Raw genomic sequence first — 25,986 nt, forward strand, 5'->3', positions numbered from 1 at the left:
ATTTTATTGCAATTGTTATTATGTGTCTTGTTTCATGTTCTTGCACCTTTCCCTTCCCAGGCCCTGCTTCCTTCCTGCTTGTGAAAAGCCACTGCCAGTCCCCCTTTGAGTCAGTCATCCTCCTGTCTCTGAATCTGTCACTCATGCTTCATGTGTGTTTCTAGCTTCCTACCTTCTCTTGATTATGTATCTTTTTATTAGTCTTGTCTCCTCAACATTCCTTACCCTCCCTTCCACCAAAGCCATTTAGAAAACTTGGATTGGATGCTATTTAGTGAGTAGATCTACCCCCAGCTTTGAAACAAGCAAATCAAATCTGTTCAAGGTAATTCAAAGGGTCTTATGTCCACCACCCTTGGATCTATCTGGACACCTTGGCAGGGTGTCAAGTAGTCATAAGAACTCTCCTGCACCGTTCCTGGTGGCTGCCTTGGTACCCGATCAGGGTTTCTTAACATTGCTGCTGCTGTTGCTGCTACTGGTTGGGACCTGCTGAGTTTTGGCTTTGTGGACTTATTCTGTCCCAGGCAGGATGTTTAGTGGCATCTCCGACCTTCATTTCCAAGATACCAGTCGTAGCCTCCCCTTGTGCTAGCCCATGATAATTACAGTGTCTGCAGATACTGCCAAATGCCCCCCTTTGTCGAGAACCACTTGACTGAACGGTAGAGTACATCCTCCAGATTCTAATTCCTTTAAGCTGTTCGGTCAACAAAACTCACATGGAATTGATCAATCGCCATCAGTAAGCATCTGCTCTGCTCGACTTCCATACCTACTTGAGTCAGTGTGGCAAAGAAAGATAAGAAAGATGAAAAGGAGCCTCCCAGTCCCCCTCCTCACTCAGTCCAGCTCTGCCCAAATGCCTGTTCAGTTCACTGGGACCCCTCCTACCAATATCCAAGCCCGCCCATCGAGCCCGCCCATCGAGCCCGCCCTTCGAGCCCGCCCATCCTTATGCTCTGTCTTATTGCTGCATCTCATGGCTCCTACCACATCTTCATACATGGAGAGTTGTTGTCTCTCAACCCTTCCCTCTAGTGAGATTGCATGCAAAGGCTTTTTCCCTGGTCCCCAGTATGGAGATTAGAAACCAGCATTCCATGCGCCAACATATTCCGTTGACTGAACCTCTAAGTTCTTGCTGTGAGAGAAAAAAATAAATGTTTACTTGACTTGAGGGGAGCTTTTTTCCCCCAAAATGTTCAGGCTTAGCATCCTTATTGTAATTTTTTTAAATTCAACAGGCACGTAGAGGTCATAATTATCTATGGGCCGGGCCTTTTCCTAAGAGCATTTTCCATATCAGTGTTTCACCCGGTCCTCCAGACTACATCTAATCTATTAGTACCCAAACACATGCACGGGCCCTTCATCTTGGCCTTTCTTCTCTGCTATAAAGCACCCCTTATCAGCTAGATGTCTCCTGGGGGATGTGCGTTCTTCTATTGGTTTTTAAAAGAGCCTACTTGGGTCTGGGGGAGATAAACATGCTTGTGTGTCCGGTTGCTCTTCAGGCATGCACACATACACACTTAGACCCTTCCCGTTTTTAATTAATGTTATCTCAAATGCTGGAAAACAATGGCAGTTTTTACACTTTCAAAACACTGTGTGCTGTGACCTGTGCTCTGTGTGTGGACCCTTGTCTAGAACTGGGTTCAGCTGCTCTGGGTTGCCCAAGCGCTACCTGTGCACAGATTACTTGTAAGCATTCTAAGGAATGAACCAAGTTATCTCAAAAAGGCCCTCATAAAGGAATCTATAGGGTCATTATAGATCATCCAGATTCAGTGCACTCGGGGGAAGGCTTAAGAAAGGTTTTATTGGCGCCTATGCCTAGAGGTGAGCACACCTCACATACAAAAAAAAAAAATTTAAAATGAAAGAATTATAAGAACTTCTCAAAAACAAAGACTGGGTAAAACAAAACAAAACAAACTCTGCATCAAGAGTTGCCTCGCTCTCAGGGCCACTAAGTAGTATAGGCTGTCCTTAGAGGGGCTGGCACCACCAACAGCCGGAGTACCGAGTCACAGGGTACTGACCAGGCAAACCAAACGACTCCCCTCGGGACATCATGGCTCATCCGGAGACTCCAGAGCAAACACTGAAAGGTGGAAACTGCCCTCTTCTTAACCATATGTAGCAGCTTTCCTAGTAGAACAGAGGGCACGGAGAAGTGCTACCCCGGGGATAGCGCGTCAGGTCCCTGGAGCCAGCAGGCTTGTACCCTGACTCTGTCATTTGAGCAGTGTAGTGGACCTCTCGAAATGTCAGCTTCCCAGCAGCCAACACTGACATAATACTGTTTTCCCTTATACGGAGTCCGAATACAAAGTGAGGTTGCAGACACAAAGCACATAGGGAAGAGTCCGTCACTAGTGAACGTCTTAACAAACGATAGCCACTACCAAGGCAAAGCTATTGACTGAGGTGGTGTGTGCTTGCTTAGTTGAACCCCCTGTATCTGTTCTGCCCATCTTCCCTTGTAAAATCTGGGCCTTGCCCTGCAGGGCGTTCATTTGACACTGAAAAGATAGCTCTGCTTCACGTCTTCAGTGGGAAGTTTGACTACTCCTATGTGGTTGATGCAGTTGCCTAAAAACATTATCCTTCAAAAATATTTAATTTTTTTCCTTTTTTAGATATATTTAATGTGTATGTGTGCTTTGCCTGCATGTTTGCCTGTATCACATGTGTGCCTGATGCCAGCAGAGATCAGAAGGGGAAACTGGATCCCCCAGAGCTGGAGTTACATATGGTTGTGAGCCACCATGTGAGTGCTGAGAACCAAACCTGGTTCTTCTGCAAGAGTAGCCAGCATTCCTTAAGGCAGAGACATCTCTTTGGCCCCCTCCTTTAGGAAAAGGGTATATATTAGTGCAAGAGGTTGTCAAAGCTGAACTCCAGCCCTCTAGTCAGGAACTAAGTGACATAAATGGTTCTCAATGAGATTCTGGTTCTCGATGAGATTCTGTGTATCTGCTGGGGTGCAGGGGCAGGGGTGACCAGGGAGAGCAAAGAGAGAGGCAGGGAGGTATCCAGAAGCGGTCAGTCGGTCAGGGAGCCACAAGGAAAAGTCAAGATACCTGGTAGGAGCTGAGAGAAACAGCTGGAGAGCTGCAGGACCTCAAGTTACCTCTCTGTTGATGTCTGCCCAGCTTTTAATACGTGGTGGCCTCTCGGGCCTTTTCCAGCCTGAATCACCTGAATTCTGGTAGAAACAGAGCAGAATGATGTGTGCCAGCACAGGGTGCAGAGTAAACAGAGGCAAAACAGGAGAAAGGAAGGAAGGAAGGAAGGAAGGAAGGAAGGAAGGAAGGAAGAAAGAAAGAAAGAAAGAAAGAAAGAAAGAAAGAAAGAAAGAAAGAAAGAAAGAAAGAAAGAAAGAAAGAAAGGAAGAAAGGAAGAAAGAAAGAAAGAGTAGAATCAGGAAGGTTGGCCAGGGACAATGACCTGTGACTGACCCATGGACTTTCTCCAGCGAGGCAGAGAAAAGTAGCTTCAGGTTATCTGGAAGAACGTGAAAAGCATATTGAAGAAGCCATCAAACTGCAGGCAGCTCTTCAGGAAGTGAGCAGAGTGTGTACCTTAAATGAGGACATGACAAAAGTGTGATGGAACAGTCTCACATAGAAGGGTGAGGTATGGGGTTTTTAGATAGGGTTTGGATCTGCAGGGGGTTGGGGATTGATGGGAGGAGAAAGGCCTCTTGGGTAAAGCAGGAAGGTGGAGCCTCCCTTGGGTACAACACAGTAAGTGTTAAGAACATGGACTTAGGAATTTTTGAAGATATTGAAGACCTGTTGCCTCTTAGAATTTGCACAGAAATGAGGAAGCCAAGGAAGGAAAGTACAAGTTGCATTATCTAAAGAACTAAGAGAGGGCTAGACCAATGACTCAGCAGTTAAGTTCCATTTGGACCAGAGTTTAATACCCAGCATCCACATGATGGCTCACAACTACCTATAACTCCAGTTCCAGGAGTTCTGACACACTTTTCTATCCTCCTCTGGCACCAGGAATGCAAGTGATGCACATATACATGCAGGGATACTCACACATATCAAATAATCAAATATTACTTTAAAACCAAAAGATATTGCAACTTTGAACTACATAGAATAGAATTCTGAAAGGTGGAGGGAACTAACGTGGTAGGTTCAAGGAAGGCGAAACCTAAGAGGTGAGTAACAGGATAAAATTCGGGGCGCAGTGGGATCATTCTCTAAGAACATTTGAATTCTGACAGTAGCCCTGAAAACAAGGAGACAACAAGGTGTGATGCCCTCAGAATTCTAAGCAAAAGTTATGGCCCATCTAGAATTCTATACCCAGCTGTATTATCAATCTTTTTTACAATAAGAATATTTTCAAACTGGGCCTTGCTGCACAGTCCTGAAATCTAAGCTACTTGGGGATGAAGTTCAATGAATCAAGAGATAAAAATTTAAACATTTGGTTGGGGATTTAGCTCAGTGGTAGAGCGCTTGCCTAGGAAGTGCAAGGCCCTGGGTTCGGTCCCCAGCTCTGAAAAAAAAAAAAGAAGAAAAAAAATTTAAACATTTATGTTAGAAAGGTAGCGATAAGAAAAACTCTTAAGAGAGCGTCTTTCTCAGAGCTGTAAGCTAAGGGCAAAAGCGTTGGGACAGAGAAATGGAATGAATGCAGTATTCTTCATTCAATTTATTCATTTCAGTACTGGTTTTATGCTGTATATTCTTTTTCTCCCCCTTTCATTTTATTCTTCTTTCCCTTTCTTCTTTCCCTTCCTTCCTTTATTCCATCATTCCTTTTTTCTTTTTTTCTTTCTTTTCTTCAGACAGAGCCTCATGTGTCTGGCCTCAAACTAGCAAGTTCAAGGCTGACCTTGAACTTCTTATCCCTGTGAAAAGAGTGATATCTGAAGCCAAATTGTGTGTATTTGATTTTTGGAAAAACTCCTTTTTCTATCTTTGTGACCCTGGGCTCTTCACTGTAAGTTTTCCAAGGCTCTGTTTCTTCATTCGAAATATGCGATAAATACTTTATGATCTGTCTTGTCTGGTGTGTTTTGGAAACTTTAGTAATGCAATACAGGCCAAAGGCTGACATACAAACAAGCCCTTGGTGAAAACATTTTACTTGCTTTAATTTTCTGGTTCTCTGCATTCCTCCCAGGACACCCTGACCTCTTACCTTTGACTAGTCACTAAATCCCAGTGGGAACCTACGCCCCGGTGTGTTTGTGTGCCTCATCTCAGCTCCAAAGTAGAAGACAGAGTAGAGAAATGATAGCGAAAATGACCCACAAGTCCATTCCTTAGGGAAGTGGTATTGGTGGTAAAGACGTACCATGTCCCCCAAGGAAGGGAGAGCATGCATGAGCGACACACCACTCTCAGCTACTGACAAGCAAAAGACAAAAGTAAAAATGGAGCCTCTTAGAAGTTCCCAGATCTCATTTGCTTCAGGAACACTTCCAGCCTTCGAACCTTAATCCGTTCGGCTAATGTAATAGGATCCCTGGGCTGTACTGTGAAAACTGAGCCCACGGCATTGTGATTGCAAACCCAGCTACCTGTCACGCACAGGTGTCTTGCTGCACCTGTGAGGCTGGCCAACTGCCCACACACCTAGGCATCTGCACCCTTAGCTCTGCCCTTGTGTGGATGCCCCAACCAGAGGCTGCTGAACATTCCCTGGTGGGAGTTACTTATCTAAACACAGGATTATGCTGTATGCAAAACACAGGCCCAGAGGATTCAGATACATTTGGTCTCCAAGGAAGGCACGTCTACTGAGAGACAGGCTGTTAGACAAGGAAGTGCACTACCTGTGTGGGAGGAGAATAGAACATGCACTGCACATGGAACGACTAAAGTCTCCAATTTACACGTGGAAAGGCTCCGGTGCAGAGTCACGCAGGCCTGGGTGAGCACCAAGGTCAGGTGGTTATTGTTAAGTGAAAATAAGTACTTTTCAAATACTGGAATGTTTTAGTCTCAGAGTTCCCATGGAAGAGAGCAGGAAGGGCACTGGCTGAAAATCTGACAGATATTCTGAGGAGAATAACATTTTTATGGGCAGTGGAACCCTACAATTAGTGGTAATATCCGGGCGTGATTGGTAATCAGCATTCCAGGACAGCGGCCAACATAAGCCAGAACTGCCCTGGAAAACAGGCACACTGGCCACCGCCTGACAGGTACGTGGTAATTGTGAAAGAGAACACAGCAACCTGTGGACCTGTGGGGCTGATTATATTTCTAAGCAGCCAGAACACCCAGGATGTACACAGGTGCGAAGCCCCTCAAGCCACTTTGACTTGAGACTCTGACCACCCTCTATACATTCTCCACAAAAAGACTGCTCAAGGGACCCATTTTCTTCAGTGAAAACCTCTGCCCCCTTCTCTAGCTAGAAAGCCACAGTGAGCTTCACCACCTAAGTCCTTTGGCCAATCAGGCTACTTAAAATCCAAATCTATACTTGCTGCTCCTAGGCCCTCCATGGAAACAATTCAAAGTTTCTTTTGATTTGCCTTCTAGTTGCCATAATCCTTCCCCTTTAGAGATGTTCTTTCTCTTACCTTCTCGCTTTCTCTCTCTCTCTCTCTCTCTCTCTCTCTCTCTCTCTCTCTCTCTCAGTCACTCACTCTGTGTGTGTGTGTGTGTGTGTGTGTGTGTGTGTGTGTGTGTGTGTAGCATGTGCTATATTCCAGACCTGGGCAAGGTAGCTCACACATTAGAGGAAGCTGAGGCAAGTGGATTGGTACAAATTGAAGGCCATTTCTGGACCGCAGAGTGAGACTCTGAATCAAAAAAAAGTAAAAAAGACAGGAAGCGGGGGGGGGGGGGCAGAAGCACCACAGCCATGCTGGTTTAAGCAAATAAATTACCATTTGATGAGAGGAGAGTTCTAGTTATCTGGCACACCTCTACTGTCCCAGGCCATTTCCTGTTCAAATAAAGGCACAATTTACAAATGAAAGGTTATACTTTCACTTACCTGTCTTTTCTACCGCTATGGCCTCCTAGAGAAGATAAGCTGCCTTAAACTCTCACTGGTTGGGTTCCTTCTGTAGGTGTCGAAACAAGTGGGCGCAGGTAAATGAAGGAAGCAGCGTGGTCCCCTTATCACCTCTGACGTCACTAGATCCCCTTAGGGCTTCACATACAGAACAGCTTTGCCTTCCTGATTTTCATTTCTGGCAAAGGCTCTTTTTCTCAGGCCACCTGAGCTGTTAGAAGCCAGCCAAACTCCTTCTCTTTCCCTTCTTTTCCTATGGAGACAGTTCATTGCACTGGATGAACTGCAACAGGTCTGGTGACCCTAGACATACCTGGTAAATGTGGTCTAGACTCCTCTCTAGTCTCTAACGCTGTTACCTGGTAAATGTGATCCAGACTCCTCTCTAGTCTCTGACCCTGTTGCTTTCCAGTGGTTTGTGGGAAATGCCCCTGCCCCCATCTCAGTTGGGCTCCCAGAATTTTTTTGCTGCCACATAAAAAGCTTTTGCTTTACCAAACGAAACACCCAGAATCCTACTGGTAGAAGAATGTGTCTGTTTCCGACAGCTTCCCCTGAGCACATGGGAATTTACCAGTCCTGTCAGAAAATTATTAACATTTTATACTGGATACGAATTAATGTTGGCATTATCTGATTCGTCTGCTTATTTCCTCTTGCGTCAAAGTGGAAAATGCACATTTTATTATTAAACCAGCCCTCCAGTCTATGGTAGCCATGTTGCAGAAAGAGGGCATCGTATCTTTGAGTGATAGACAAGGCATATACTAAGATGAATTTATAACTGACACAAATATGAAACAAAATAAGGCCAACTATCACCATGAAGTAAACACATGAATCTGAATGCAATGAATACATAAACTCAAGCTCTTAGACGGTTAACGTGGCCTGACCCCTCTCTGTTACCATAGAAACCAAATGACCGGGACCACAAAGTGAAAATAGCACTAGGAAATGGCTTACGAGGAGATGTGTGGAGAGAGTTCATCAAGAGATTTGGAGACATTCACATTTATGAGTTCTACGCTTCCACTGAAGGCAACATTGGATTTATGAACTATCCAAGAAAAATCGGAGCTGTTGGAAGAGCAAACTACCTACAAAAAGTTAAGTACGGTAAAAGACGAGCAAATGTGTAGCTAGCTTTTGGAACCAATTCCTTTACAGCTGGATCATGACGCAGCATCAGAACCATTGCCCCACCAGTATCAGCAAGAGAAACTCGCCCGTTCTGTATGACATTGGCCTTGAGTTCATCTCATAGTCAGCAACTTGCTACTTTTAGCATTTGGAATCTGTGTGAAGCCTTCCTCCTTTCATTCGTACTTGTGTGTGGGAGAAAAGCTTGATTCATAAGTTGATTATACACTATGAAATGCAGTATTTCCCTTAATTGAGATGTGCATAGGGAAATAAATATACATTATATAATTTATTATATATATATATATATATATATATATATATATATATATATGTTTAGTTTCCCAGCCTCCTGCCTTTGGGTTTAGTTGTTCTGAAATACAGCCCTGGTGTTTTTTTAAATGCTATATAGGGTTAAGAGCAGCAGCCCAGACCTGCAAGAGAACTGAGATGTTCTGGTCAACATGCATGTTCTCCTCATAGGTTCACCAGAAAGCTGTACCTTATTTCTCTTTCCTCTTGGTTGTTTTATGACCTGGGGACCCTGAGGAGTCTGTTCTCTTGGCAGTCAGTCAGTCATTCCAAGGATAACCATGGATAATGACCCTCCATTGGCCTGTGCAGTCAGCATTACCATGTCTCTGACTAGGAAACAGCCACAGCAGATCTCTGAGACAGCCTCTGCCCCCCAGGGACTGACCAATAAAGCAATGAGAACAGTGGTCTGTATGCGAATTACTGTGACTCTGAAGGGCAGATCTGAGCACACCGCTTGCTAGCTGAGTCGCCCTGGGACGTTACGTACATTCCTTAGGCCCCAGTCTCAACATCTTGAAACAGAGATAAAAGTCAAAGATTGAGCCCACCACCTAGCGGAAACTCAGGGTTAGTACGGGAGACTTGCTAAGTTATCTATGCAAAATCTCTATTGTGTAACAACCTTGGGCATAAAGCCTTCTGTTTCTTATACTCTGGTTGGAGCCCAAGCCATTCCCAAGTCCAAGGACCCTCTCCAACAACACCAAACCCACACTGCAGCACAGTCCCTGACCTCCGGGCCTCTGCTGTCTAGTAAGGTAGCCTCTAGCTATGTGTAAATATTTAAATGTCAATAAAGCAACTGCTTGAATTCAGTTTGTCATTCACAGTAACAGCTGCCTGGCAAGTGTTCAGTAGGCACATGAAGGTGACCCCACCCTGAGCAGAGCAGATATTCCTACCGTCATGAACAACCCTACTGAGCCACGCTGCTATAGGCTGGAATGTTAGTGTCAGGCCAGTGTGGAGATCAAGGTCAACCACAAACAGGATATGGACCTCGGAGAGGACTTTTATGAAAATTTGTTTTTGACCAACTTCTCTTTACACATGTATATGCAAGCCTGGCTCTGTCCTTTCTCGTCCATTTGGTCCTCATTCCGTATTGTCAGCTTTCCTACATGAAACAAACTCCTTTAAGAAGAAAAGGGGGGAAGAAAAGAATTCTTAAAAAGTATCGAAGTATCTGAGAAGTTAGTGTAGAAAGAAACATTAGTAAGAACTACAAGATTTTTGATGTTCTTATGAATTAGATCAGTGTACATTTATTGTCCAAAGAAGCCACTTGGTTTTTCATGGTGGTGGCTTGGACTCCAGACAGGGTCTCTCTGTGTAGCCCTGGCCATCCTAGAACTCACTCTGTAGACCAGGCTGGCCTCAAACTCAGAGATCCACCTGCCTCTGCCTCCCAAGTACTGGACTAAAGGCCACCAACAACAATTGGTCTTAATGGCGCTGGGTTTGAAGTTAGCAGAGTAAACATGGACTGAACGTTGCACCTGAATACTGCTGCACTTGCTGGTTTTCTTGAATGAGGAAAACTAATATGTTTAGTATTAAGATGCTATACATTCATATGCCATGAAAATGTGTATTAAGATAGAGTTGGGGTGTTCGTGCTTTAATTTTGGTTTTAGTCTTGTAGTACAGAGATTGAACCCAAGGCCTTGCACATGCTAGACAAGCATTTACCACTAAGACACAACCAAAGGTTTTTAAATTTTTATTTCAGGATAAACTCTTGCTAAGTTTCCCATAGTCCAGCACCCCTACACACACACACACACACACACACACACACACACACACACACACACACACAGCTACCAAATACCTGGGATTATAGGTTTGTACCACAACACCTAGTTGTGTTAGCCTTTGAATAACTTTATAGTCATGAATCGTGTGATTTTTTGTTTTGATTCTTAAATATATTGATTAGTGTGTCCCCCAGGGGTGGGGTATGAGCCACCTGAGGTAATATATTAATACATGACCAAACAAGACTGTAAATTTATAATCTGCCCACCAGAAGAGAATGTTCCTAGTACTTTTATTTATAATAGACCGAAATTAGAAATAATCCAAGTACTCATTAAAAATATCCATTAACAGAATGAGTATAGTATACTTATACAAGGGAAAATTGAATATCAGTTAAAAAATGGGCTAGTAAGGCTAGAGCTAAAGCCCAACGGTTGGACGTCTGCATAGCTTGTGCAAGGTCTGGCTCTGCCTCTAGCACTCTCCACAGCAGCAGCACCCAGAGGAGCAGCAACAGGTGCCGATGTCCACAGACATAGTAACTAAAATAAGACACACAGGCACACACTTCCTTACTAGGTTTTAAATTAATCGGTGGTTTAAAAAAAAAAAAGTGAAAATGGTGGTTAACCATACTGAAGAGGGCAGAAGAAAGCAACTTGCTCAGTGAATTGAAAATGTTCTGGGGGCTGGAGAGATGGCTCAGTGGTTAAGAGCACTGACTGCTCTTCCAGGGGTCCTGAGTTCAAATCCCAGCAACCACATGGTGGCTCACAATCACCTGTAATGGCCCTCTTCTGGTGTCTGAAGATAGCTACAGTGTACTTATATACATTACAGGGTTGGGGGTTTAGCTCAGTGGTAGAGCACTTGCCTAGTAAACGCAAGGCCCTGGGTTCAGTCCTCAGCTCCGGAAAAAAAAAAAAAAAAGAAAATGTTCTGGATCTGGATCTGGGTGGTGGATCTGGGTGGTGGATCTGGGTGGTAATTACAGACGCAAAATCCCACGCGTGCTGTGCACTGCAGGTATGTGTGATGTCTGTCCTTTCTGTGCTTTTTGTGACAAAGCAAACATGCCAAAACTGCAAAACTCAGTTGATATTCTTTACTTCGATAGAAAGTTGTAAGGCACGAGCTGATCAAGTATGACGTGGAGAAGGATGAGCCCGTCCGTGATGCAAATGGATATTGCATCAAAGTCCCCAAAGGTACTGTGGACTCTGCGAAATTAACTGTGCACAAAATTATCCTGGTTAAGCAACATTCAAGGACTAACATAGTATTGCCACCTAGTAAATTTTATTAAAAATAGCAGGAAAAGGATGATTATTCAAGTACTCTCAAAACTGTATAAATCACAGAAGGAGCCGGCTTACCTTAATAAAGAATTATACTTTTAAATCAGTCGAACACCTTGCCTGTAAGGTACTTTGAGGAAAGGTCTAGACAGCTATGGCTACAAGGCTTTAGACGGATCTCATCTTTATGCTTTTACCCACTATGCATTTGCCTAGTTAGGTGGTCATGTGTAGAAGTCATAGTTGAGTAAAAGATTAGCAATAATTAAACTGATGACCACCGTGCAGAATAAGGTTTGATATGAGTGTCTGTGAGACGCATGCACACAGGCATGTCTGCGTGAGCTTCTTTTCTTACTGCGGTGGTCAAACACCCAACAGGAAGCATGACGGGGGAGGGAGGACTTGTCCTGGTTCACGGTTGAAAAGACACAGTCCTTCATGCTGGTGAAGGTGAAATGACAGGGCTATAAGTCGGTCACGTTGCTGTGGGAAAGCAGAGCACAGAGGGGAAGTGGAACCCGGCAGTGAGGCTCTACTTCAGAAAGGGTCCACAGCCTTCTAAATTAGTATCAGTAGCTGGGGGTCAAGGTCAAACACACAAGCATATGGGAGACGCTTCATATATATCCAAGAGAGCAAGAAATAACACTGCCTACGGCCAACTTATTGCCCAGTGGGCCCTCAATAAGCCATCAACGTTAAGACAAAATGGTGATAAAATGTGTTTAATCTCTTGACACTAAAAATAATATGCTCTCTTCTGTCTCAGGTGAGGTTGGACTCTTGATTTGCAAAATCACAGAGCTCACACCATTTTTTGGCTATGCTGGAGGAAAGACCCAGACAGAGAAGAAAAAGCTCAGAGATGTTTTTAAGAAAGGAGACCTCTACTTCAACAGTGGCGATCTCCTGATGATCGACCGTGAAAATTTCGTCTATTTTCACGACAGAGTTGGAGACACCTTCCGGTCGGTTCCTCTGAATTACTGAACCCAAAGCAAACACCCACGCACTTTGCTCTATTCCTAAGTCAGAATCAGATGCCACTTTCCCAAGATGCTTCAGTTTTTCCTGTCTTTTGTGTGACATTTGGGCCTCCTATATTCCCAAAGAATAAGGAGAGGATACAAAGTGTCTCTCTCCACAGCACAAATCAAAATAAAGGCAGGCATCCCTTTCTTGTTTCTGGAGCCTGAAGTCCACCCAAATGCTCTTTTTTTTAAGATTTATTTATTTATTTTATGTATATGAGTACACCATAGCTGTCTTCAGACACACCAGAAGAGGGCATCAGATCCCATTACAGATGGCTGTGAGTCACCATGTGGTTGCTGGGAATTGAACTCAGGACCTTTGGAAGAGCAGCCAGTGCTCTTAACCACTGAGCCATCTCTCCAGCCCCCCAACCTGCCCTTCTGTCTCCTTCATATTTAGTGGACACTCAGGATAGCCTGGAATTTCACAAATTTCTAATCAGACAGCCTTTTGCTTTTAGATTAAAACAAGTGCAAATTGATGTGATGTTGATCAGGTTGAAGAGGTGAGAGGTCCAGAGCCTTTATCCCACTCCCTTCTGTCCTCCTTCTCCAATCTGTTTCCCACAAAACCCTCAGGCTAGCATATGGAAGTTTGGAAGTCATTTTAGTACATGGTGACCTGAGTTTCTCTTTTTTTTTTATTGGATATTTTCTTTATTTACATTTGAAATGTTGTCCCCTTTTCCAGTTTCCCTTCTGCAAACACCCTATCCTGCCTTCCCCTGCTTCTATGAGGGTGCTTCCTGACCTGCTCACTCACTCCCGCCTCCCCGCCACAGGACCAAGGACCTCTTCTCCCATTGATGTCAGATAAGGCAATCCTCTGCTATATAAGCAGTGGAAGCCCATGGGTCCCTCCAGTGTACTCTTTGGTTAGTGGTTTAGTCCCTAGGAGCTTTGGAGCGTCTGGTTGGTTGATATCGTTGTTCTTCCTATGGGGTTGTGGTCCCTGTGCTCAAACAGATGGTTGACTTTGAGCATTCACATCTGTATTGGTCAGCCTCTGGCAGAGCCTCTCAGGAGACAGCCATACCAGGCTCCTGTCAGCAAGCACTTCTTGGCATCCACCATAGTGTCTGGGTTTGGTGTCTGTATATGGGATGGATCCCCAGGTTGGGGGCAGTCTCTGGATGGCCTTTCCTTCAGTCTCTGCTCCACACTTTGTCCCTGTATTTCCTCCATGATTATTTTGTTTCCCCTTCTAAGAAGGACTGAAGCATCCACACTTTGGTCTTCCTTCTTCTTGAGCTTCATGTGGTGACCTGAGTTTCTAACCATATCCCGCTCAGTCCCCCAGCTCTTGGCAGAGGCTTCCTTCTTGTGTGGATTCCCTGAGAAAGGAATGCCGCAGGAGGGGCCTAGTGTCTGACACAGGTCACTACCCTTGAGTGATTGAATCAAGAAAGCATGAAACTTGGCTGTCTAAGGTCGAAAGCTCAAGGTTAAACGAGAACCATGCCCCCAGACTCACCATGGCCCTGGCCACTGGTATCACAATTTCTTTTTAAATTGGCTAACAGAAGCAACAGATTTTGTTGGGGGGAAAAAGGCCATAAGTTAATCATGTTTTCACCCTTTTCCTGAAAGTCTGAATGATCTTCGGTGCTTACCGAGCCCTAAAATGCTCTGGTCCAGGGAATGTAATGCCACCTTCACTGAGAGATTGCTTCAGGAAGCTGAGGGGATGGCCAATACAGTTTTTGCCTTGCAAGCACAAGGACCAAAGTTCAGTCCCCAGATCTCACATTTTTAAAAGCTGGGTTTGATGGCCCATGTTTGTAATCTAACCCTGGAGAGGCAGAAACAGACCCGCCCCGAGGACCCAGTCTGTCAGTCACCCTCACCAACTTGTTGAGTTTCATGCTAGTGCGAGATCTCGTTGGTTTTTAAAGAGTAGACAGTGCCTGAGGACAAACACTCAAGGTTTTCCTCTGGCCTCTATGCACACATTATAAAACATTCACACATGCATGCATGACTATGTATGTGCACGTACAGAATCACACACAGACACACGAATACTTTTGAAAGATCTAAAGGGTATTTTCATAAACCCTCTAATTTTTAGTTAAATGAAAAATAACACCTGGCTAGGCCTTAACATTACAATCTCTATGTGAATAAAAGTGTAATTTCTTTTCTTTTAACTAAAAGCTTTGTTATTGAGAGAACTTGAAATATAACCACGAAATTCTGCTAAATAGCCATTCACTCACTGAATTAAATTAGACATTAAAGAAGAACTGTGAAAGGCCTGCACAAAGCAAAAAGAAGTTGAGGTTTGTTTCTGACAGTGACTTTCTTAGCCAGGTCTGAATTTCACGTTTCATGTGACAAGATTGAGATCCCACGTTTTACTGTCTAGGTCTATACCTTCCTGCTTCCGACAGAATGCTACAAGTGAGTTGAGGGTTTTAAGAGTCAGAATGGGAAGACCAGACACCTCACTGAGATCAGAAAGAAACTGGCCAAAAAGCAAGTGTGGCCTCAGCTAACTCTGCCTTTTCTCCCAGGTGGAAAGGAGAGAACGTAGCTACCACGGAAGTCGCTGACATTGTGGGACTGGTAGATTTTGTTGAAGAAGTGAATGTTTACGGTGTGCCCGTGCCAGGTATGTAGAAGACACTGAACAGAGTCATAAGAGCAGCCCAAAGTTTGTCTTGCCTACTCCTGCTGCCTAGACAATGAAGTGACGCCGACCACTGGGGGTTAGAAAGTTCCTCTCTGCTCTGTGCACCATTGCCATGCATCTGTTGTTGGCCTCTGTGCTTCAGCTGCTCCTTAATTTAGGGCTCTCTGGCAAGGAAAGTCTCCCAGTTTGGAGGTCTCTGTTTGGCTTACCTAGAAAGCTTAGGGGCTGCAAAGTGTTGTATTGCCTCTGAAGTAGAAACACGTACAGTCTCTAGAAAGAAAAGAGGCAAACTTTGTTCAGCCTCTTCTTGTAGAGCAGGTTCCTAACACCAGACCAGACCTCGAGTTTCAGAATCAACTGAGGCGTTCACAGCTCTGACTCCACCAGCAGAGTGGGAAGAAGCCTGGCTTCTTTGATTGGCTGTTTGATGAGTCACTCAAATTAGGGATAGCACTGGCCTTGCCGTTGAAATCGTCAGAATTAATTTACTTTAGTTTCATAAATATCAAATATATTTATCACACCATACTAGGGTTGTCATGAGTATTAGTCATTTTAATTGTAGATATTAAAGAGGATTCAATTCCTCAAGTCAATGCCCACATAAAGTATCAGGCAATAACTGTCTCAAAAGCTGAGTTTCGGGGAATCTCACCCTTTACTCAAAGTGGAAATCAAACCACCCTTTTCCTGCACATCAGCAGTGTCATAGGTTGTGTGAGCAAACTTTTCCTGAGGAAACACAACATGTGCGTGTACTCACCCCACATAGGGAACCAGTGACAGACCAAGTGAAGAGGCCACCGAAGTCCCATTCAGTGAACCAGTGAGTTTTATTGGAGTTACTTACAGGAATATGGGTGATGGATTACTAAAAGGAGCAGAAATTACTCAAAGACAGCTGCATCACCAAAGCCCACCCCAGCACGGGTGACAGCTCACAGAGCTGCGAACTTAGATCACACTGCATAGTCTGCAGGCAGCTCAACAGGTTGGAGAGTCTCCTCTCCAGGTGCCTCTTCTGGGCAATTCTACTGGTGTCTGCTTCTTCCAAGTCTGGTCTGAGAGTCTTCTTTGCAGTTTGGCTTGTCTAAGAGGGACTCTTGGCAGTCTTTTTTGCTTACTCTGGCAGGGCACAGCCTAGTGAATCTGGTAAGTTTCAGGAACTTCCTGAAACTATTTTAAATTGTGTGCCTTGCTACATCTGCTATTTATTTTTATAAAAATTCTTATATATGCATGCATGGTTTAGTACATATCTATAAAACCCAGGAGCCACAAATGAGAGAAAATACATGATAGTTGCCCTTTTGAAACTCAATTAATTCACTTAGCATAATTATCTCCAGTTTTCTTCATCTTTCTGCAAACAACCTAACTTCGGTCTTCATTGTGGTTGGAAACTATCCCATTGTGTACATACACCACATTTTCTTATTCATTTGGGTTGTTTCCCTAACTTAACTGCTGTGGACTGTGCTGTAATCTCACTGATGTGCAGATGTCCCTGTGATGAGTTGGAGTCCTCAGGGTAAATTCCAGGACTGGATAGCTGAGTCACACGTTAGATCTGCTTTTAGTTTCCGTAGTATGGGTTTCCATAGTAGCTGGACTGATTTACATTCCCACCAGCTGCAGGCTGGGTATCTTTCCTACCTGTGTCCCTAGGATCTAATGACAATGATGTGATGGATGGGAAGCATAGCCACATCTCAGGTCACAGAGTCTTGACAGGGTACGGAATGTTCCTCAGTTTGTCTGGAGAAAAATGCTACAATTACACAAGTGTCCAAGTCATGGTCTCAACCACCAAGACACCCTAGGCTCTTATAGCTCTTATAGCAGCAGGTATGATTCTAAGTGCTAAAGTCTTAAAACTTTTCTTAAGTTATGCCTGATATGAGAAAATCTGGAACGTGGATTGAAAGCCCGGTATTCCTCAAAGCAGAGTCTCAGACAGGCAAAGTCACCATACCCAAGAACTTGCTGAAACTGAAATGTCAGACCCAGCTAGACCTGCTGAATGGGTGGACCCGGAAAGCTGTACTTCTAAACCCCTCTAGCACCTCGGTTCACAACCTTCCTAATGCTGTAGCCCTTTAATGCAGTTCTTCGTGTTGTGGTGACCCCAAACCATAAAATTATTTCATTGCTACCTCATAACTAATTTTTGCTTCTGTTATGAATCATGATGCAAATATCTGATATGTAGGACATCTGCCTGATATGAGACCCCCATGAAGGGTTTTTTTCAATACCCCCAAGAGGTCAACACCCACAGGCTAAGAACTGATGCTCTAAGGACTCTTAAAAACACTAGTCTAGGGGTGTGGCTCAGTGGCAGAGTCCTTGCCCAGTGTGCATTCCCAGTTCCCTACATACAGCATACGGATTTAGACACCATGAAAATGTCCTATGATATATGATCGTCGGACAGCACTGTGATTATACTAAACACCACTGACGTGTGAAAATGATGAACTTCATATTTCACACAGTTTTTAAAATGCGGGCATGATGGTGCACAGCTGTGATCTCAGCACTCAGTAGGACTAAAGTGTAAGTCAGTTCAAGGTCAGCCCAATCTATGTAGTGAGTTCCAGGCTAGCATGGACACTTAATCCAAGTCAAAATGTAGCCAATCTCACAGTCACCTGGAAAAATTGTAAATCCCAGAGCTAATGCATCAGAACTTCTAGAACTTGGGATCCAGAATCTTCCAAGTGAGCCTGTGAGCTAGGATCGACAGTCACTTTGTAGAACAAGGGGGAAAAAAAGGGTGTCAGAGTTCTCCTGGGCAGTCCTGTAGAGCGAGGAGCAGCTGTGCGCAGGGTTGCTCCGTAACGTAACTGACACAGTCTGAAATGCTCAAGAAGAGTGTGGTAGCCTGGAAACCCCCTAGCCAGAGGGGCCAACCATAAATGGGCTCATTTCCAGAGTCTCTGGCCACCAGCTAGGTATATAAAGGGATGCTCCCCCCCGTCCATCTGAGAAGCCTGAAAGACAGGTTAGAGATGAACTCAAGCCCTGCCCAGCTTCAATTCTCAGTGTCGTTCTGGCTGCCATCAGGGATTCTAGCCACAATAGACAGCTAACCTAACCCTGGAAATGCAGCGGGCCCTCCCGATTCAGGTGCCCATGCACCAGCAGGGACCGCGAGCCTCACGGGTCACCTTTACACCAGGGGAGAACTTCTAGTTTTGGGACCTAGCATGGAGGTGTCAGACAGGCACCATCTAAACACTCTCCAGAACTTCCGGTTCTCGATAAAACTTTCTGTGGCGATGAAAATATCTAGGGTAGTAGCCACCAGTCGCAGCGTGGCTGCTGAGTACTTAAAATATAGGTGGGACAACTGAACATCTGAAGTTTTTCCTCTCACTTAATTGTAATTGATTTAGTTTTAGTAACCGTATGTGGGCCGTGGCTGCCATGGTAGCCAGTACAGCATCCAAGAACGGATCAGGACTGAACTTTATAACCTGAACCTTCTTCCTGGCTCTGAATTAGTCAAAGACAACTGTAAGAGTCAGTGCCTGGGTCCTAACAGTGGGACTGTTAGGCAGGCATTGCCACTGTCAGAGCGTGGAGTAAAAGCCAGTCCGGGCAGGTTATTTCTGCTGTAAGAGCAGCTCACTGGGGATATTTGAGGTTCCTAAGACAGGTATGAAGAACTCCTTAAGAAAAGGGTCAGGCACCCTGCCTTCCTCTTGCAGGTCAGAGGGAAAATGAGTGAGGAGGAATTATTTTTATGTCCTTTTGTTTCTTGGGTAAACATACAATCACCATGGGAGAGATTTCAAACGCTGGGGCCCAGGTGACCAAGGACGGCTCCTTCTTCCTATCTGATTACAGCTAAGTAGTTCAGGGAAGTGGACCCGGACTCCCACTGGGTCTGCTGGATCAGGTAGAAAATATGTTAATACCTAATTACCACTGTCCTCACCAGCAAACAATAGTAATTGTTCTAATCACCTTCACTAACAGTCCTGCCGCAGATCAGTTTTCTCTGTGGTGTACATTCCCTGGAGAGTACTGGGCATGAGCGGAAGGACACACAGCAGCTCCCTCATCCGCGCACCGGTCTTCATCCTCTGAAGCGCAGAGCGAGAAAGCCTAACGTTAGGAGCTTGGACCGACTAACTCTCAAAGGCAGTGTTTGTGCCCAACATTGTGATCAAACCCAGCTCAGTTATTCGCGGCAGTGGACTGAGGACTTTTTGCAAACAGTCTGTATCCTACGCAGATAGCTTTGTATAGGTCACTAAGGATAACGACAGCCGCAAGCTAAGGAATCGAAGCCTACCTGCCGGCATCGGTCTCAGACACTGCCTGGTCCTGCTGTATGACCTTGAATGCTTTTAAATCCCAATTTTCTTTATCCTTCTAATGAACGCCTGCACCTCTTTGTAAGGTTGTTGCTGTGATTAAATGAGAATATTCTGAGTATAGGCCATGGCAAATATTAAAGAGTCGATGTAGATCTATTATTAGGTTTATTACTTATTAGTTAATATTCCTAGTAGTATTCACCGTAGAATAACGTGGACATACACTCAAAATTGGAACTATTCAAAAGAAACCTAATGTTCGTTGTTACCGAGGTCCTTAGTTCTTTGACCCGGCAGAGCCTCATGAATGAGGTCACCAGCTAATGGCTTCTCACTGTGTTCCCAGGTCATGAAGGTCGGATCGGGATGGCCTCGATCAAGATGAAAGAAAACTACGAGTTCAATGGAAAGAAACTCTTTCAGCACATCTCGGAGTACCTGCCCAGTTACGCGAGGCCTCGGTTTCTGAGGATACAAGTGAGGAAACTAACTTTCCAAGTTCAAGTCTCTCCCAGGGGCTTTCTTAGAGAAGTTCCCCCCATCATCCGTGGTGGCCACATTCACTTGTTACCATACTCCCAGAACAGTTCAGGAAGAAGTGCCGTGGTTCAGTAAAGACAGGAAAATGCCAGAAATAGAGCAAACAGAAACCTGTTGCAATCTTTTCCTCCCTGTAATGAGAGGCCAATTTATTCACCTGTAGCCTTAGCAAACACCTACTAAAGTCAATGTTTGGCGAGCTGTCCAAGACACTTCAAATCGAAATTATCTAGCCCTCCTGTTCTTGGTTAACTTTTCTTGTTTTCTGTGCTAAGGAGAACACCCAGGACCTTGCTTAAGATTGATTGATTGATTGATTGATTGATTGATTGATTGATTGATTTAATGTATGCGTTCTCTGTCTGCATGTACCCCTGCAGGCCAGAAGAGGGTATCAGATCTCATTACAGATGGTTGTGAGCCACCATGTGGTTGCTGGGAATTGATTGAACTCAGGACCTCTGGAAGGGCAGCCAGTGCTCTTACGCTGAGCCATCTCTCCAGCCCAAGGGGAGTCTCTATAAGGGAAATTTTAATTGCGCATCATCAGAAACTCGGAACTATCAAACAGTCAATGGAATTGGTTCGATCCTCTCTTTGAGGACTTTGAGCCCTGTGGTTATGTAACTGAAGGCGTGACGAAGTCTTAGGGTCCCAAGAAGTGTTGGGTGTGTCAGGCTACTCCTGTTGATGCTCATTAAGGGCTGACATTTGCTTTGCACACAGATGGTAAAGACAGAAACGTGAAATATATTCAGACCTGTCTGATAACATCGAAGGGAGTCTTTAGCCTAACAGATGACAGACCGGGAAAGCAGAACTCCTTGTGTATAAACGACCCCTCTCCTCCTTCCATCACGGCCAGGATGTCCCACCTGAAGCCCTGCCAGTGCTCCTGTGCTCAGTCTGCACGCTGTTGGCAGCTCTTCATTCCACATGGGGGTCTGAGGCTCTAAAGCAGTGATTCTCAACCTTCCTAAGTCTGGGACCCTATAAGTTCCTCAATATTGTGGTGACCCCGACCATAAAATTATTCCATTGCTACTTCATAGCCGTAGTGTTGCTACTGCTGTGAATCATAATATAAATATCTGATATGCAGGGTGTCTGATATGTGACCCTTGTGAAAGGATCATTTGACCCCCAAAGGGGTCTCAACTCCCTTGAGAAACTGCTGCTCTAAGGAAATAAAACAAATCCCTCACAGAGGCCCCAGTGTGGAGCGTCTGCAAACGGGAAGTGTGGATGCACACTCATCAGCTCTCACAGGAAGAAAGGGAGCTAGCGTGCAGCCAACCCCCACCATCGCCCTGCACCCTAACTTCCTGCAAATCACAACTAACATGGAGACTGTGTGTTCTTTTTCAGGATACCATTGAGATCACTGGGACTTTTAAACACCGCAAAGTGACCCTGATGGAAGAGGGCTTTAATCCCTCAGTCATCAAAGATACCTTGTATTTCATGGATGACGCAGAAAAAACATACGTGCCCATGACTGAGGACATTTATAATGCCATAATTGATAAGACTCTGAAGCTCTGAATGTTGCCTGGCTCCTAACACTTCCAGAAAGAAACACAATAGACCTAGCATAGCCCCTTCACATGTGTAATCCAACTTTAACTTGATTGAAGGTTATAGGTGTGATTTTTCTTAGGAAATTATTCATTTAAAGGACAATTGTTTGTTTGTTTGTTTGTTTTTTATTAATTACACCAGAACGTTTGCAAGTAAAAAGATTTAGAGACACTTATTTTTCAATGTGCACCTGCCATTTGTCCTTGCAAACTTAGCTTCTTGGAGAGAGGGCCTTATTTTTTTAAAGACATAATAAACTATGTAAACACTACCCTATGAGACGTCACTGTCTCTTGTGTTCTCTCTCTATTCTAAGTTACCCCAAAACAGATAGCATCGTCAGCCACGGGGATCCTACTCGTCTTGGTGAAGAGTGCCAAAGAAGAGGGAGGGTGGGCCATCAATAGACAACACAGTGGGACTCAGGCTCCAGAGCAAGGGCCACCTTCCCTTCCTGTGATCGTCCTGGCCCTGCTGCAGACATTAACCATAGCTAGGGATGTCAGCTTAGCCCTTAAATGCCTTAGTTACTTTCCTATGGCTGTAACAAAACACCATAACCCAGACAACTTAGAAAATGTTTAATTTGAGGGCTCACGGTTCCAGAGGGTTAGAGCCCATAACCATTGTGGTGGGAGCATGGCAGCAGGCCAAGTGGGCATGGTGCTGGAGCAGTGGCTGAGAGCTCACTTCCCATCTATAAGCATGAAGCAGAGAGAGCTATTTAGGAGCGGGGTGGGCTTTTGATATCTCAAAGGCCACTCCCAGTGAGTGACACACCTCCTGCAACAAGGCCACACCTCTTAATCCTTCCCAAACCAGTCGGGGACCAAGTATTCAAATGTCTGAGACCACGGAGAGGGGTGACTGTCATTCTTATTCAAACCACCACAGATAGCCAAGTCTGATGTACTCTAATTCTACACTGAAACAATGCTCTGTATTTCTTTCTCAGCTACTTCAAGGGTTACAAGAACATTTGCCCTCAGGATTCATGCAAAAGCTGTTGTAGAGTGTATTAAATCCTGGCCTGAGTTTTCCACCCCTCATATTTAAGTTCCCAGATGAAAGACACACACGGCCTTTATATTTACGATAAGCCTTAAACAACACAAGATTTGGGCAGATTCCTGCCCTCTATACTATTAGAACCTAGTTTCCTATTGATAATCCCGAGTTAGTACTATGTTTCATCTGGGCTACTCTTAACTCTAACTGTGCAGCCCTCAGAGCCATATTCTCTTGACTCCTAACCCACAGTGGCTTTTCCTTTCTCCTCCTGCACTCTCCTCTCTTCTCCTCTCCAACCCCAAGCTGGGTCACTTAGAGTCTGACTCTAATTAGCCCAATTAGCATTAGAATACAAGCTGTGTTAGGCCAACCCACTACAGAGGCTAAAGAGAAGGAAGCTTCATCGTGTGAGTGGCATCCATGGGGACAGCCACTACTCCGATGGTCATACAGAAATTCTGACCTGATTCTGACAAACTCTTCTAAGTTATTCAGAAAACAGAATACAGGCTGAATTTGAGTAGCCCAGTCATCCTTAATGTCATCACCCTCCTGCCTTAGCTTCCGTCTTAGGATTTCTACTACTGCAACAAAACACCATGACCAAGCAAGCCATGACCAAGAAAAGGGTTTATTCAGCTTACACTTCCATACTGCCGTTGGTCATCTAAAGTAGTCAGGACAGGAATTCAAACAGGCCATGGGGGCTGGAGAAATGGCTCAGTGGTTAAGAGCACTGGGTGCTCTTCCAGAGGTTCTGAGTTCAATTCCCAGCAACCACATAGTGTCTCAGGACCATCTGTAATGGGATTTGGTGCCCTCTTCTGGTGTGTCTGAAGATAGCAAGAGTGTACTCACATAAATAGAATAAAATAAGTCTTTAAAAAAAACAAAAAACAAAAAACAGGCCATGGAAGGGTGCTACTTATTAGCTTGGTCCCCATGGCTTGCTCAGGATGCTTTCTTATAAACCCAGGACACCTGTCTAGGGTGGCACCACCTACAATAGGCTGGGTCTCCCCCCTTGATCACTATCTGAGAAAATGTCTTGCAGCTGGATTTCCTCAACTGAGGCTCCTTTGTCTCTAATGGCTTGAAGCTTGTGTCAAGTGAAGTGCTTTGAGTGGCTGAGCCGTCTCTCCAGCCCTTCCCTCCACTCAAACAGTGACTTCTAAGATGTCTTGAGACTCACAGCACTATTATGTCTAGTAATTCACATTTCCTGAGAGTTAACGTGCATAGGGACTCCAGGACTTCCAGTGAGAATGGAAATACTACATCCTTGTACATTTTCCCAATAATTTGGAATGGTTATTCCTACTTGTCATTACCTGGGAATTACAAAATTCTGCCCTTGCTTGATTGAGCCACCAGGGAGACTTTTAGCCCAAGACTATTTTTTGAGAATGTCATGTTATAAAATCCTGTCAAAGCAACGATGTCACTCTGTCGCCGAGGGCATCTTTTCAGGTGATAGTGTATATCACCTATTCCATTGGACAGAACATTAGAACTCCTGCAACTACAGCCTGGTGGGCACTGAGCCCTTGACCCATACTTTAGATTTAGATTATCCAGGAGAAATTAAGAGTCCGAGCGCTTGCCTAGCAAGCTCAAGTCCCTGGGTTCGGTCCTCAGCTCCGGAAAAGAAGAAAAAAAAAAAAGAGCCAATGTCCTCAGACCCCTTCCAGATGAGCCTCTCCAGCCTCCCACTTTCCCCCAGAATCCCCCACTCAGGTCCAGAACAACAGCTCCACTGTGTGAGTAAAGACAGCAGGCAATGACTCTGAGTTTGCATGGGTTAGCCATCACCTGTGAGAGATAACCAGTTTTAAAGACTGATCTTTCTTACTTTACAAGATCATAACCTATATGTGGTGGTCTTCATATGTCACTCTTGATCTTAAAAAAAAACAAGCAAAAAAACAAACAAACAGCCTCACATTAGAATTTGTTAGAAATTCAGATTCCAGCTGATGATTCTGTTCTGGTCTCCTTTGTGCTGACTTAGCATAATTGGGATCCTTTGGTCTGGGTTCTCTCTCTCTGAGGCTCAGCTCTTACATCTAAGGGCCTCAAAGTGCAGACCCAAGAAAGGCCCAGAGTCAAGATATATCTTGTTCTTAATTGTGCTTTTCTCTCAGATACATGCATGTGTAGTTCGATATAGAAAAACTGAAAGCAACCCTTTTAGAGAACCTGGTCAAACTTCTTTGTTAAAAAGTCACACAGCTCGCCCAGCCCAGTCATCATTGGAGAGACTTCCTTGGCAGCTGACTGGAGCAGATGCAGAGACCCACAGGCAAACACTAGGCAGAGCCAGGGAACTCTCAGAAGACAGGGAGGAAGGATCGTAGGAGTCAGAGAGGTAGAGGACACCACGGAGAATGTGACCCACAGAATCAACTAAGCAGGACCCATAGGGGTTCACAGAGGCTGAATCAGTAATCACGGAGCCTGCATGGACCTGAGCTACATCCTCTTCAGGTATGTTATGGTCGTGTTACTCAGTGTGCTTCTGGGACTCTCAACAATGGGAGCAAGGGCTGTCTCTGACTCTTTTACTGCTCTTGGGACCCTTTTCCTCCTACTGGGTTGCCTCATCCAACCTAGTGGATCTGAGGGAAAGAGGAGGGGGAGAGGGGACTGGAAGGACCGAAGGAAGGGGGGATGGGAAGCTGATGTGGGGGGAGGGGAAGTCACACAGCTCACTGACCTTACTCAGCAGCCACTGAGAGAACTCCACAGACACCACAGACCAGGACTCCTGAACTAACAGCAGCAGCATCGCCTGGGTGCTTCACAATGTAAGGCCTTGCCCCACCTCCCACCCCAGCAGACCCAGAGACAAAAGCTGTGGGAATGGGCTCAGCAATGTGCGTTTAACAAGGCCTCCCACCGCTTCACCCGCAGGCTCGAGTCTGAGAAGGGATGGCTCAGCACAGTACTGCCCAATTGCCTGCACCTTGAAATCACCTGGGGACATGTTGCCCCTGCTGGCATCTACTGAGTTTAACAGTGCTCTCCCAAATTGCTGTGTATTAGCATCACCTGGAGTATCTAACGACCCCCCCCCAAAGCCCACGGCCACCCCCATAACAACTAGCCCAGTATTTGGGGGGATGAAAGGGAGGAATCAGTCTTCTTTTAAGATTTATTTCATTTTTAATTATCTGTCATTCTGTGTGTGTGTGTGTGTCTGTCTGACAGTCTGTCTGTCTTTCTGTGTGTCTGTGCGTCTGTGTCTGTGGATGTGAGTTCATGTGCCTGAGGAAGTCACAGGTTTCTGGTCCCCTGGCGCTTGAGTTGCA

The 25,986-nt window shown here is 44.9% G+C and overlaps 1 protein-coding gene across 1 annotated transcript in view; it reads left to right on the top strand.

Annotated features, from left to right (window-relative positions):
- The window catches only part of Slc27a2 (solute carrier family 27 member 2), a 37,569-nt gene extending 15,626 nt beyond the window's left edge, over window positions 1-21,943 (top strand). Inside the window, exons 5-10 of the mRNA XM_032904133.1 lie at window positions 7,929-8,123; window positions 11,360-11,450; window positions 12,313-12,511; window positions 15,094-15,191; window positions 19,890-20,020; window positions 21,452-21,943. Of these exons, the coding sequence (XP_032760024.1) occupies window positions 7,929-8,123; window positions 11,360-11,450; window positions 12,313-12,511; window positions 15,094-15,191; window positions 19,890-20,020; window positions 21,452-21,628 (891 nt within the window). The 3' untranslated portion in view covers window positions 21,629-21,943. The remainder of the gene's footprint in view (window positions 1-7,928; window positions 8,124-11,359; window positions 11,451-12,312; window positions 12,512-15,093; window positions 15,192-19,889; window positions 20,021-21,451) is intronic.
- Window positions 21,944-25,986: the final 4,043 nt, after the last annotated feature.

The sequence above is a fragment of the Rattus rattus genome, chromosome 5 (genome assembly GCF_011064425.1).
Source record: "Rattus rattus isolate New Zealand chromosome 5, Rrattus_CSIRO_v1, whole genome shotgun sequence".
In the NCBI taxonomy this organism is placed as follows: domain Eukaryota; kingdom Metazoa; phylum Chordata; class Mammalia; order Rodentia; family Muridae; genus Rattus; species Rattus rattus.